Raw genomic sequence first — 12,558 nt, 5'->3', positions numbered from 1 at the left:
GCTTAGCCATATAATGTTTATAATGCTAAACTCGATGCAGGTTGCATCTTTTGCATTAAGTTGAATAACAATGTAAATATTTTATTGCGTAGTTAAACATAGCAATAAAGATAGGAATATAACATTAAAATATAATGAAACTTATCCCAAACGATGGTTTCTTACATTTTAGATATTTAACATCTGGAAAGTCTATCTCGACATTGGCAACAGCTTACGAGACGTCCAGTATTGCGACCTCTCATGCAGTATTCGACGTTTGCTTGGCGATCAACAAAGAGTTGCAGGCTGAAGTGCTGCCAGATATGAAAGCCAAGGATTGGAAGAGAGTCTCTTCCGTGTTCTGGGAGAACATGGTTTTTCCGAACTGCGTGGGCGCCATCAAAGGTAAACGCGTAACCATTAAGAAGAAAGACGCAGATGGACCGGAATCCGTTGTCTTGTTCGGCATAGTCGATGCTGACTACAAGTTCGTCGACGTAGACATCGGTCCATACTTTAAGACCAAACATGCAGGCGTCTTCAGCAACTCGCAAATAGGGAAGAGGTTGGCCGCAGGCCACATGGACATTCCTGAAGACGATCATCTTCCAGGTACTGACGTGACTCTTCCGTACGTGCTTGCTGGAAGCGAAGGATTTCCGCTGAAGCCGTATCTGATGACGCCGTATCCGACTGTTCCAAAGTTGAGGGACGAAACCAAGTTGGCATTTAATTTTCGATTGGGCCACGTTAGGCGAGCCGCCGAGCACGGCTTCGATATGTTGAGCCGTCGCTTCCAGGTGTACACTGGAGGGATCGATATGCATGAAGACGCTGCGACCTTGATCATATGGACCACCGTTATACTGCACAACTACATCTTCGATTATATAAATAGACGCAGCCGACGAAACAACGAAGAAGAAGAAGATGTCGTCATGGATTCGGCTCTACAGAGAGGCTTGAGGATGAATGAACGCATTCCCAAAACTGCAGATAACACTCGTGAATGCTACGGTACGTATTTCTGCACGCCCGTCGGAAGCATCCGCTGGCGCGATGAGAATGTTTACATGTAGAGGAGATTCGTCAATATACATTAAGAATATATTATAATACATTATTATTTCTTATGTTAAAGAACGACTGACAACTGATCGACAAATGTATTTTTATGTACTTCGAATAAATTACAAGATTCTTAGAAGTACATTAAATACATAAAAAAACACAAATATTAGTTGATCAGAGATGCTCGAAGAGATATGTAAAATTTAAAAAATTATGTCTAAAATCTTGAATGAAATTGTAACTTTAAAAATCTCAATCAAATTGAAATCGATGAGGGTAACATTAAAAGGGTAGTGAAAGACTAGGTAAATTAAAAAGTCTGTGATTTGAAATCAAGTATATAAAAGAAATGGAATAAGAATGGTATCAAGTTTTCGGTATTAAATATATATACATTTATGATATATTCTTATATGTGAATTTCATCCATGTCACACTGATCATTGACCAAATTAATGGATCGGTAGAGCTCTATGACATGTTCGATTTAATTATTATAAATTATGAATGTCCAAGTATTAAATCTTTAAATTTAATTTGCTCTTCTATGGAATATGGAGTCTAATGACGACATCGCTTATTATACGTGAATATTATATTAATGTGATTATTTTTTATGTCATTTATAGATGTATTGAAATCTCTATGTATACAAAAAAAAAAGAAAAAAAAATATAAATAATTATTCCACTATTGGATGTTATTATATGCATGTGTTTAATTAAATGTGAATTATAATGAAATATGGATCAATAAAATATCATATTTGGTGTGTTACTCAATTTATTATATCATAACCATTCTATCCTTTTTCTAAATACACAGTCATACTGATATATCGAAATTTAATTCTGCTAAGAAGAACTCTTTTTCTCTTTTGTTTATTAACGTGTTATACTCCCAAGCGCTAGCGTAAACTTCCATTATTTTTTCATCGCGACAATGCGCTATATTTTCTGAAATCAAATTATAATATTAATAATAAATCACATTAAATAATATAAATTAAAGCATACCTTTAACCATCCGTTTAATTTCTAATTCATTCACAAACATATTATATAAATCGTTTATCCTATTAGATAGATCTGTCGCTGACCACGTATTGAACAAAGGATGCGGATCAGGTTCTAGTTTTGCAAGTGCTTTACATTGCGTCACAATGAGTTCCATAGCTAAAAAATACATTATTAATAACTTTTTCTGTATAAATAAAACAGAATGCAAAATAAATACATTCTACAGAGTCCTTCATCAGCAGCCAAGTATCCGATAAAGATTCAATCAATATTTTAAGTTGCAATGGATATTTTAGGCTGACGTATTCGTGCAAGCGAAGAGCTTGAATTCCCTGACATAACACAGTGCCTTTTTTGTGATACTCGAACCATTGTTTCATGTGAGATATGAACGAGCAAGCTTGAGTATATCCTTTTTTAGATGTTCCAGTAACGCGCGAATTGGGACTATCAGCTGAAAAAAATTAAGGTTATGTTGAGATAAAAGTAATGGAATAGAACGTATTATTTAAAAACTTACTGAATATACTCGTGTTCAATGAAGAAGTTGATAATCTACCTTTAAGTGGGGAATCTGCAGCTCCAGAATCATTAAACCGGGACATTGCGATGCAAACGTCAAAACATTAAGAAAGTTTTTAAATGTTGCCATATTTGAAAATAATACAATATGCGACGTAGATTCAAAGTTGTATGTAAAAAATAATAATCAATAATAGGCAAGAAAACGTTATATTAATAAAATAGGTAAGTATATTACTAAAAAACCAATATTTATTTGACTACTAGTAAACGTCGTCACAGTATTCACCAGATTCTTCTCGCGACTTCTTTCTGTTTCTGCGTTTAAAAAGGGTATTAAAAAAGCAATGATCTGCGACAAAATCGCTCAGTGAGCTGAAGATTACCAGTGTATTCCACAAACGCTTTGCAGATTGAAAGAAACGCTACCATAAGTATATTCTATCAGATCAGAACTACTTTTAATTAATTAAAAATAACGATATTGAAGAATAAATCAATACTTTTTAATGAAAATGAAGATTTTGCTATGTTATCACACCTTGTATAAATAAAAAATATTTATTTAGATACGACTAAAAATAAATTCGGCAAGTAAGTTAAATAATGGATTTCACAATCTTTTTACGGACTAAAAAAAATTGTGACAGAATACATCGGTCAGAATATAAGCGGCCTGAATATATAGGTATAAGAGTAGGTCAATAAGTCCTTAGCAAATCTAAAAGGTGGCGCTAGTAGTATCGAAACAAGTTTGCTTATGAAAAGTACCATCTGTAAATAGACTGCTGTCAAATTGTCAGCCATTTCCATCACGTCCTTTAATTTTTACATCCGATTAAATCAAACAACTCTTGCTATTTTTACACAATGGGGAAAACCAAGCCACGTGTAGTAATTAAACATTTGTATTTGAAAGACAAGACACCGAAAGAAATCAAAGCCAAGTTTGATGAAGTTAATGGCACATCTATGCTAGCATTTAAAACTGTTTACAAATGGGTGAATAAGTTTAAACGTTGTCGTCCACTTGAGGTGACTACGCAGATGAGTGATCGACAAGTCAAAGTGCGCAAACTTGTTGAAGCCACAGGCATATCACATAGCTCAGTGATTTCAATTTTTCACAAAAAAATGGTATGAAAAAGACATCGGCAAGATAGGTGCGGCGTTTGGTAAAAATTATTTTGATAAATCTTACTTTTAATTACATTATTAGGTTATTGGGATTCAACAGTAGTTATCAGACTTTCACTAATTACTAATCTTTGCATGCGTATAGACTACACAGTACAGTAACCCACGGATTAAACGGAACAATAAGGGAAAGGTTAAATAATAGGTATAACCATCGCCGAAAGATATAATGATTTCGATGAATTGGATCTTGTTTTGAAGGCGTAGAATTTCTCTCGAATAACGAAGACGTGATTATAGTGTTCTAATCGGAATCAGACGAAAATTATTGCAATTACGAAATAAGTACTTTTCACATTTACATTTGAAATTATTTAATATAAAAGCAGTAATATTTTTTTTTATTATTTATAGTTCATATCAAATATGTCAGATTTATCGGAGTATAATAAAAACATCAAACACCCGTTTTATGTAAGTATGCTATCAACATATTGTTATGATAAAAAAATATGACAAGTAGATATTATTTTGAAGAATTTTATTTATGTATCGAAGTCGGGGCATGTTTGGAGCTCACGTCCTTTATCTTTGTTTTTTTGGTTTAGTTTTGCTGATAGCATGTGCTTGGCGTTTTATGTTTAAAAAAAAAATTAACGCGGTTCTGTTGCTCAGTATAAAAGTTTTAGAACAGATAGTGAAGGTAGCAAAAACTGAGGTTTAATTTTTATAGATTCGTAAAAAAAAAAATAGTGTTTTATTGCGAACGTTTGAGAAGTCGCGCGTGCTCGACGTCATCGGGTTTGAGTAGGAAATGAGTTTGTGTGCGTGCTTAACCAATGACAAAAAAGCATAGCGTGGTCTCGTTCTACGCTCTATTAAAAATATTTCGGTCTCTTGACAGTTAATAAAATTCTGACAAAGATTTTCTTTTAATTCTGACCCAAAGTTAATTCAAACTCTGACGATTTAATTTGTTGTCTATATAATTTGGTAAGCAAATTGCACATGAAATAATGTTCGGAATTACCCGCTAGTAAAAATATTTAATCAATATTATTTAGTTTAATAATAACCCTAATAGTTGTTGATATTATTTTTATTTCGTTTATCTTATTATTAAATCAAAGTACTAATTATTTTTTTCTTATTTTAAGACATCGATTATTAAACATCAGCGCTATAAAAAAATACATTTTAGTATATATTTTTAATAAATTAAAGTTTATATTATATAGTGTAAATGAGTCTTTTTATTATTAATATTTTATCGATACGATACGTTCGCGAACACACGTTCGCAAAAACAAAACAAAGATCCGTCACCATCTGTCAGTTTGCCGGGAACGGCGATGGCCGTCGAATTAAACAGTCTCACCGAGGGTTGGCTGGAGCTCGAGAGCGACCCCGGCCTCTTCACTCTTTTGCTCGAGGATTTCGGCGTCAAGGCCGTGCAGGTGGAGGAGATATACGATTTGCACAAGCCGCTCGAGGGGCCCGTCTACGGCTTCATATTCCTCTTTAGATGGATAGAAGAGCGAAGATGCCGTCGGAAGATCGTAGACCAGGTGGAGAGGTTCGTCAAAGACGAGGAGGCGGTCAACAACATATTCTTTGCGCAGCAAATGGTGCCCAACAGTTGTGCAACGCACGCTTTGCTTTCCATCCTCTTGAACTGTCCCAACATACACTTGGGGGATACTCTGAGTCGATTGAAGGTAATTTTAAATCAATTTTATTATTTGCACATACTATTATGATGTCTTATTTTATAATTAATGTCTTATTACGCAAATCTTATAAGTTTGATAGTCATTCTAGTTCAACTGCACTTTTCTGTTATTGGGGGTCGATTATATATTCTAAAATTATTACAATTATATATTCTAAACTAACTGTTGTTTTTGGGGTTTCATTAGGCTAATTCGTTTAGGTTAGGTTTGGGTTTGAACATAAACAAATGATTAAATTTCTTTTTAGAATAAATTTGACCTCTGATGAAAGTATCAATGCAAATAATATATACTATATTTGCGTTAACACAGTCAGTTCGAGAATTATCCATTTCATCAATATTCATAATTGAGAAAAAGATGGCAAGTTTGGGTTTACGCCGCAGGGGCAGGCAGTACAGGCAATCGCCTGGGGCGCTAGACTTGTGGGGCACCGTGATACCAAATAAAGACGTAGTATTCACTTAAAATTATCAAACAATATTGTTAAATAATATAATCTGATATTATTTGTCGTGCTGATGCGCTGACCTAAGCGATTCGCTGTAAAGCAATAAAGACATGCATATATTATTTTTATTTGATGTGAATTCAAGAGGGTGGAAGCCGCGAAGTCGAGATGTTGCAAGATTAACAATATGGAGAGGAGAATACCGACGGCGATTAAACGACTAAACTTCATATATACCGTTCATTGATTGGCTAGGTACACTGTTCCATATTTTTTAACTTAATATAAATCGAGCATCATCAACCGTTCGCCGGTTAAGTTAGGTTCGCCTCTTAGGTTCGCTATTCCATTTTTTAAACTGCATATAATCCGAACATACATCGGCTACAATCATATTTTTCTTCCAACTTCCTTCCTGGTGTCTTCCAATTCTGATGAAGATGAAGACACTCTCTCTTCTGTTGCTGTTTAACTTAACTTTCAACTTAAAATATTACTTTTAGGTTAAATTGATTTTATGATAAATTAAATATTTTATTGTGAAGACTATTTATTCATTATGCCAAAAAGTAGGTGGCACTCTGGTAACAATGACGTGACGGCGGCGAATGGCAACACGTTCTTTAGCGGATCTCTCATTAGTCGGTCCGTGAAGCAGACAATTAATTTATTGTTTTAATTATTGCAAAAAAAGTTTTTTCCTAATTTCTGCAATCACAAAAGTAGCGTCGAAGCATATGCTAAAAAATTATCGCCTCAAACTACGATTTTGTGACACGCGAAACGGTTTTTTGTCAAAATCTACCAGGAGTGCATATGAGTGAGAAGGTTGTTGACAATTAATTTATTATTTTAATTATTAGGAAAACTATTTTTTTTCAATTTCTGCAAATTATGTACTCAAGAGTCACGTCAAAGCATATTCAGAAAGAAAAAACGCTTCAAACTACCGTTTTTGTACGGGTTTTTTGTCATAATCTACCAGGAGTATAGAATAAGTGAGGAGGTAGTGGAGCTAATAAATTATTTATTATTATATTTTTTGTTTTAAAAGCTTCCTGATATGAAATAATAGTATTTATTTACACACGCATAAAGCCTATTATTGCATAACCTTAGTTCTCAACGGTTTCGACCAATCAGAAAAAAGAATTTAATTATTTTAAATTTCCTTGGAGACGCATGACCTTCGAAAATGGTTACTATGTACATAAATAAACAAAATGCACAAGGCTCACTATCGAATGCGTGTATAATGTTATTTTTTTAAGTTTAAGAGCTTACAATGAGTAATCATAAATATAATTGAAATAATTCATAAAAAATAAAAAAGATGGTCGATAATGCAATGACATCTGTTGATATAAGTATTTTCCATTGATTTACCGATTTAATATAATTATTCGAATTGCAAATAAACCAGGTACGTGTTAACCGTAAACATGTTATACATATTTAGTATAATGTACGAGGATTGAAAGTTAATGCGGATCAAACTACCTAAACGCTAATAAAACGTATTTTTTATCTTATGATATTTTGTCATTTGTCATGGCGATCGAGTAACAATGATTATGATGCAGGCGGTTATTGTTGTATGGGCTAGTACCTACCATTTCAGACGTGCCGGACGAATCCATCCGGCGCCGGCTTGATGCTGCCCATACAAAGCCACCCCCACTACACGGCGCCAGCCCGGTGCCGGGCAAATCCATCCGGCACGTGTGAAACTACACTTATAAATTTAGGGACAAATCATAATAAGTTTTTAATAAAGACAGATACTGAAAAAACAAAGATTAAGAGAATAAATTATGTATGAATCCAGAAAAATATAAAACACAGTTCAAGAAAAAATAATAATAAATAAATACTTTTAACCCTTTAGTCCCTATGAGATTTTCCTGAGAAATGCTACTATTAATAATTTGATTAAAGACAATTTATTATTTTTTAACTCAATACTTTATTTATGCAATAATGTAAATTAATGCTTTTATTCATCCTGTTTAAAATTTATTTTATTACTTGCCTGTATACAATATTTTTAGTCTCTTGTCTTCACCTATTGGACGTAATCTGTCGTCAGCACGTTACTGTTTAGTTTATCTTGCAAGTTGAAAATAGCATAGTTTATATAAAAATGACATGTGCAAATGTCACGTCGTTACTGTACACCGTTTGAAAGTTCTTGTGACAGACACATGTATTTTCTGTTTTATAGAATAGATTCTGCTCTTCTTTGTTTCATATGACAAAATGTTGGATTTCTTGTGAAATTTTTTGTAAATAAACAGGAGTAATGATAAGTATATCGAACGTATATCCGTATGTGCTTTAGAGCTAATAGTAGTGGCGTAAACCCAAACTTGCCATCTGAAATAGATAGCTCTCGAACTGACCGTGTTATTGTAAATAGAGTATAGATAACGTATAACTGATTTCACTGCAATGAGTTGTGTGGCACACACATTTCAGCATAAATTTTTACTCTCAATAGCCGGAAGCAATGAAGTAAATCAGATCTTATCATATAGTAAAATCTCATTGAAATTATAAACTGGACGGTACTTCAAGACATATCTTAAGATTGGGACACTCCCAATCAATCGATATGTATGGTACATCTACGTATAAATGACTTCACTGATATCGGTTGTGTGGCACATATCCTTTAACTAGATATATGTGATGCTATTTTTGTTTAAGAAAATAGTAAGTCGATTTTATATTATATAAAATCATCTATGACAGCATCAACTTCACATCTTAGCATTTATCTTCTATACTGCCACTGCTCAGATTTTATGAAATTTATATTTACTTTTAAGTATTGATTTTTATGCTAAACATATTTTATTCATAGCCTGTTTGTTCCTTGGTTAATATAAATATTTACATATATTAAGATTATTTTATTCCTGTTATATACTCGGTTTTGGCGGAAACTAAAACACAATGAGATGTTTTCTTAATTCTTGATTTTTTTAAAACGTCAAATTACCCTACTCAATTTTTGTCTCATAGATGCACACGGCTGGTATGAGTCCGGAGAACAAAGGCTGGGCTATTGGAAACACTCCGGAGCTCGCCTGCGCTCATAATTCACACGCTATACCTCAAGCCCGCAAAAAGACGGATAAACAAGCTGGATTATCTTCCGGACGGTTCACCGGTGAAGCGTTTCATTTTGTTAGTTTTGTACCAATAAATGGCCGTCTATTTGAATTAGACGGCCTCAAGCCTTATCCTCAAGATCATGGTCCTTGGGCTGCGGAGGAAGATTGGACTGATAAGTTCAGACGAGTCATGTCTGAACGCTTAGGTATAGATACGGGAGAACAGTACCACGATATTAGGTAGATAATATAAATTAAAAAAATGTACAACTCATATAAAACAAAACTAATCGAAATATATTTTTTTGTAAAGGTTTAATTTGATGGCTGTCGTTCCTGATCGAAGACTGGCACTATCTGATAAATTGAAGATTTTAGAAACCAATAAGCACATTCTAAAAGACGCTCTTATGCAGCTTAGCAAAATAGTCACTAAGCAAAATACGTATATAAGTAATTCTTCAGATAGTGAAAATGATAACAAAGATTACATTAATGATGGTAAATCATTTATTGTCAATTACTTTAATATGATTTATTTTATGTAATATACTACTTTATTTTTAGATCAAATGAACGACGAGAATAAATCTGTATCGAATGATAATTCTATGGAGTCGTCGCTGGATATGCAAGTAGAAATTCCGTTGATGGAAAGTGTTTCATTATCACCGATGGATTTTACGACACTTCTTAATTATCAGTTGTCAGAATATGATACAGTTAATGCATCAGGTATATCAAATTATTTTTATTAAGTCTGTAGTTTTTTATTAATGATTTTTTTTTATAATATAGGTGTTATAAATCAGCATGTGTCAATACCATCTACTAAGACTGTGAAAAAGTTTTTCATCGTACGACTTGCTGGAGAGCTTGATAGCTGTATACAAATTGCGAGTAAAGAAATGAAGGTATAGTCATATTATTTTAATAATATAAGTACATTTTAACTCCTAAAGGTCGAACAGCATTACATTAATGACATTATTGGTTTTCTTATTGCAGTCCTGCAGCACAAAAACGTAATCTTTCAAAGCAATTTTGTAATACTTATAAACAAAGATATTTAATTCAATATATTATTCACAGCTTTACCAAAATATTACAATAAAAAATCAGTAAAATCTCAAGCAAAACGTTGTTGAATGGAATTTTGAAATATTCAGTAGTTTAACAGGCATCATTGATTCCTATTTTTTGCTGGCATGGGGATGCAGATGTGTACTTTTTTATTATATTACTCTTCTACTTGCTTGGAATTGTTATTTTGAGATTATTAACCTGTGAGTTTCGAGCGAATATATGTATATGCGCGAGTGATTAAAAATATATATGGTATTGATTACACAATATATATTCTATTCGTACTGTTTCCGTTTGTATTAAATTTTTTTGCAGATTATTGTTGACTTTATTGATTTTTGAACGTTTAAAAAATATTAGACATGAGAGAAAATATTCAATGAATGTAAATTAGTAGCAGTAAATTTAGGTATTCAATCTGAATTTTCAGATCGAATACCTACGTCAATAGGCGCAAAAACAATGATGACTTCAGAAATTCACGTCAAAAGCAATAAAATCGTGTCGGTACGATTTTATTGCTTTTGACGTGGATTTTTGACTTTTGAGAAGGGATAATTTTTTTTGCACTCTCCTATTGGGCAAAATTCAGTTTAAATAAAATTTAAAAAAAGTCTTACAAACGCTTGATAATCGAGTGTTTTCACTGCGATGGCACTTTTTTAGTGCTTTTGACCTGGACTGGAAATTCACCATAATGCAACACTGAGAAACACAAAAACGATATTTATTAATGGAGTAATGATTTTTTTAATAGTTTTTTTAAATAAGAAAGCTAGAGAAATTAATTAAGATATTTAGTTTATTTTTACATAAAGTTTTATGTTGATATGATTAAAACTATAGCAGTTCTTGCAATGACATTTCTATAAGTACTCTTTTTTAATTAGCTCCGAGAAGAAGTCTTTAGCATTGCAAATGATCGTTACAGTTGCAGATTTATTCGATTTTTATTTATATGTATATTAAATTTTAGCTTGGACCAGACCATGGCTGCATACAAGTAAAGACGGCAGACTGTGGAATGATCACGGTCGCTGAACTACCAACTGAAGAGAGCGACGCGCCTGTTTCGCCATTACGAAGCTCATTTTCACAGGATGATATCATAGCATTTTTGAAAGAATTGGATTCGGAAATAGAATCTTGCCATCAATCGATACTAGACGAGAATGATAAACGCGACATGTACAAGGTAATCTTATCTTTCTGCTTCTTATAATATATTTTCATAATGAAAATAGGTAATAATTGTATATGTTATTCAGGTCGACGATGCTAGAAGAACTCACAATTATGACGAATTCATCTGTACGTTCCTCACAATGCTGGCCGAGAGAGGAAGGCTTGCTGAATTAGTAGCTCCGTTAGTGGGAGCTCCCAGACGTCATTCGCCTCATCTATCACAAACCAACAATTTTTCTTCAGCTCCTCGCCGACGAAAAAAGAACGGCAGCAAAAAGAAATAATTATATAATTCTAAACTTACGCTAAGTAGCTTTACACACTGATATTACTATGTATAATTGACGTAATTATATAATTTTCCCTGATTATCAAACATGTATAAATTGAATAACTAATGTTATAATTTTATGTGAAATGTTAATCTTCAAGCGTTGATGATATGAATCAAATGTTTGATATATTCAAAGTTTATGGGATGAATTTTCGGCTTGAATATACATACATACATAATTGAATGTATAACAATATTTATTTAAAGACTCGAATAAATACATATAAATAAAATGCAATGGTTTCTAGACAGAGAGATGTAATTGCCTCAAATAATAAACGAATCTGAATACAATATTGTTTTTATTATTATAATCTACGAGGAAGCTTATTTGAATTTATTAATCCCTGGGAGTTTATTATCGTTGACAATATGGGGTCAAGTTTGAAAATAATAAGGAAGTTGCATTTATACTTTTCATCGCTTATTGTTGATAGGTCAATGAAACGCGATTTATGAACTATGTTCGATTTTATGTTATTTTTGAAAATGCTGGTCAAGGTCGGCCATTATACGTATTTTGGCTACGCACCATTTGATAAATTCTCCCCTATAATGTATTTTTATGGCTGATTAATCATACGTTACGGCCTTTGATTTTACAAATAATACATAAAAACCATTTTGACATTTGTCGGATTACTATATTAATAACATTCTTTTTATTTAAATTGAAGTAAAATTTGTAAAGAATTCTATTATTTATATAATAATAGAATTGCAGTTTTTGTAGTCGATTGATCTTACGACTTTAAATTTTAAAAAGCATATAAACGTAATTTTGACATTTGCGGGGTTTATTTATTTTTTAAAATGAATTATAAATAAAACTATTTGTGTGTTAAAGAATTAAGTGATATTTATAAAATACAACATTGTAATATTTATGGTTGATTATTATTGTTTTATGGCCTTTGAT

At 32.5% G+C, this 12,558-nt stretch overlaps 2 protein-coding genes across 3 annotated transcripts; one reads left to right on the top strand and one right to left on the bottom strand.

Moving 5' to 3' along the window:
• Positions 1 to 1,818: 1,818 nt before the first annotated feature.
• Positions 1,819 to 2,746, bottom strand: LOC148236990 (uncharacterized). 2 transcript variants are annotated; one of them, XM_088183441.1, is made up of 4 exons: positions 2,593 to 2,746; positions 2,290 to 2,526; positions 2,070 to 2,228; positions 1,819 to 2,009 (listed from the first exon to the last, which is right to left on the bottom strand). In XM_088183441.1, exons 1-4 carry the CDS (start codon positions 2,675 to 2,677, stop codon positions 1,879 to 1,881), a joined length of 612 nt encoding a protein of 203 aa, XP_088039567.1. In that variant the 5' UTR covers positions 2,678 to 2,746; the 3' UTR covers positions 1,819 to 1,878. The 2 variants fall into 2 exon arrangements, with proteins under 2 accessions (XP_088039567.1, XP_088039568.1); XM_088183442.1 differs by having other exon boundaries at positions 2,632 to 2,722.
• Positions 2,747 to 5,055: 2,309 nt separating this feature from the next.
• On the top strand, positions 5,056 to 11,933 carry caly (ubiquitin carboxyl-terminal hydrolase calypso). The gene is made up of 7 exons (XM_088183440.1): positions 5,056 to 5,449; positions 8,943 to 9,274; positions 9,348 to 9,535; positions 9,602 to 9,769; positions 9,833 to 9,948; positions 11,097 to 11,315; positions 11,389 to 11,933. The coding sequence occupies exons 1-7, from the start codon at positions 5,084 to 5,086 to the stop codon at positions 11,587 to 11,589; spliced, it is 1,590 nt and encodes a 529-aa protein (XP_088039566.1). The 5' UTR covers positions 5,056 to 5,083; the 3' UTR covers positions 11,590 to 11,933.
• The last annotated feature ends 625 nt before the right edge of the window (positions 11,934 to 12,558 follow it).

This window comes from Plectrocnemia conspersa, unplaced genomic scaffold (assembly GCF_051122295.1).
Source record: "Plectrocnemia conspersa isolate PC_06_02 unplaced genomic scaffold, ASM5112229v1 ptg000003l, whole genome shotgun sequence".
Lineage (NCBI taxonomy): Eukaryota > Metazoa > Arthropoda > Insecta > Trichoptera > Polycentropodidae > Plectrocnemia > Plectrocnemia conspersa.
The sequence above is the reverse complement of the archived record's forward strand: the minus strand, read 5'-3'. Positions and strand labels throughout refer to the sequence as shown.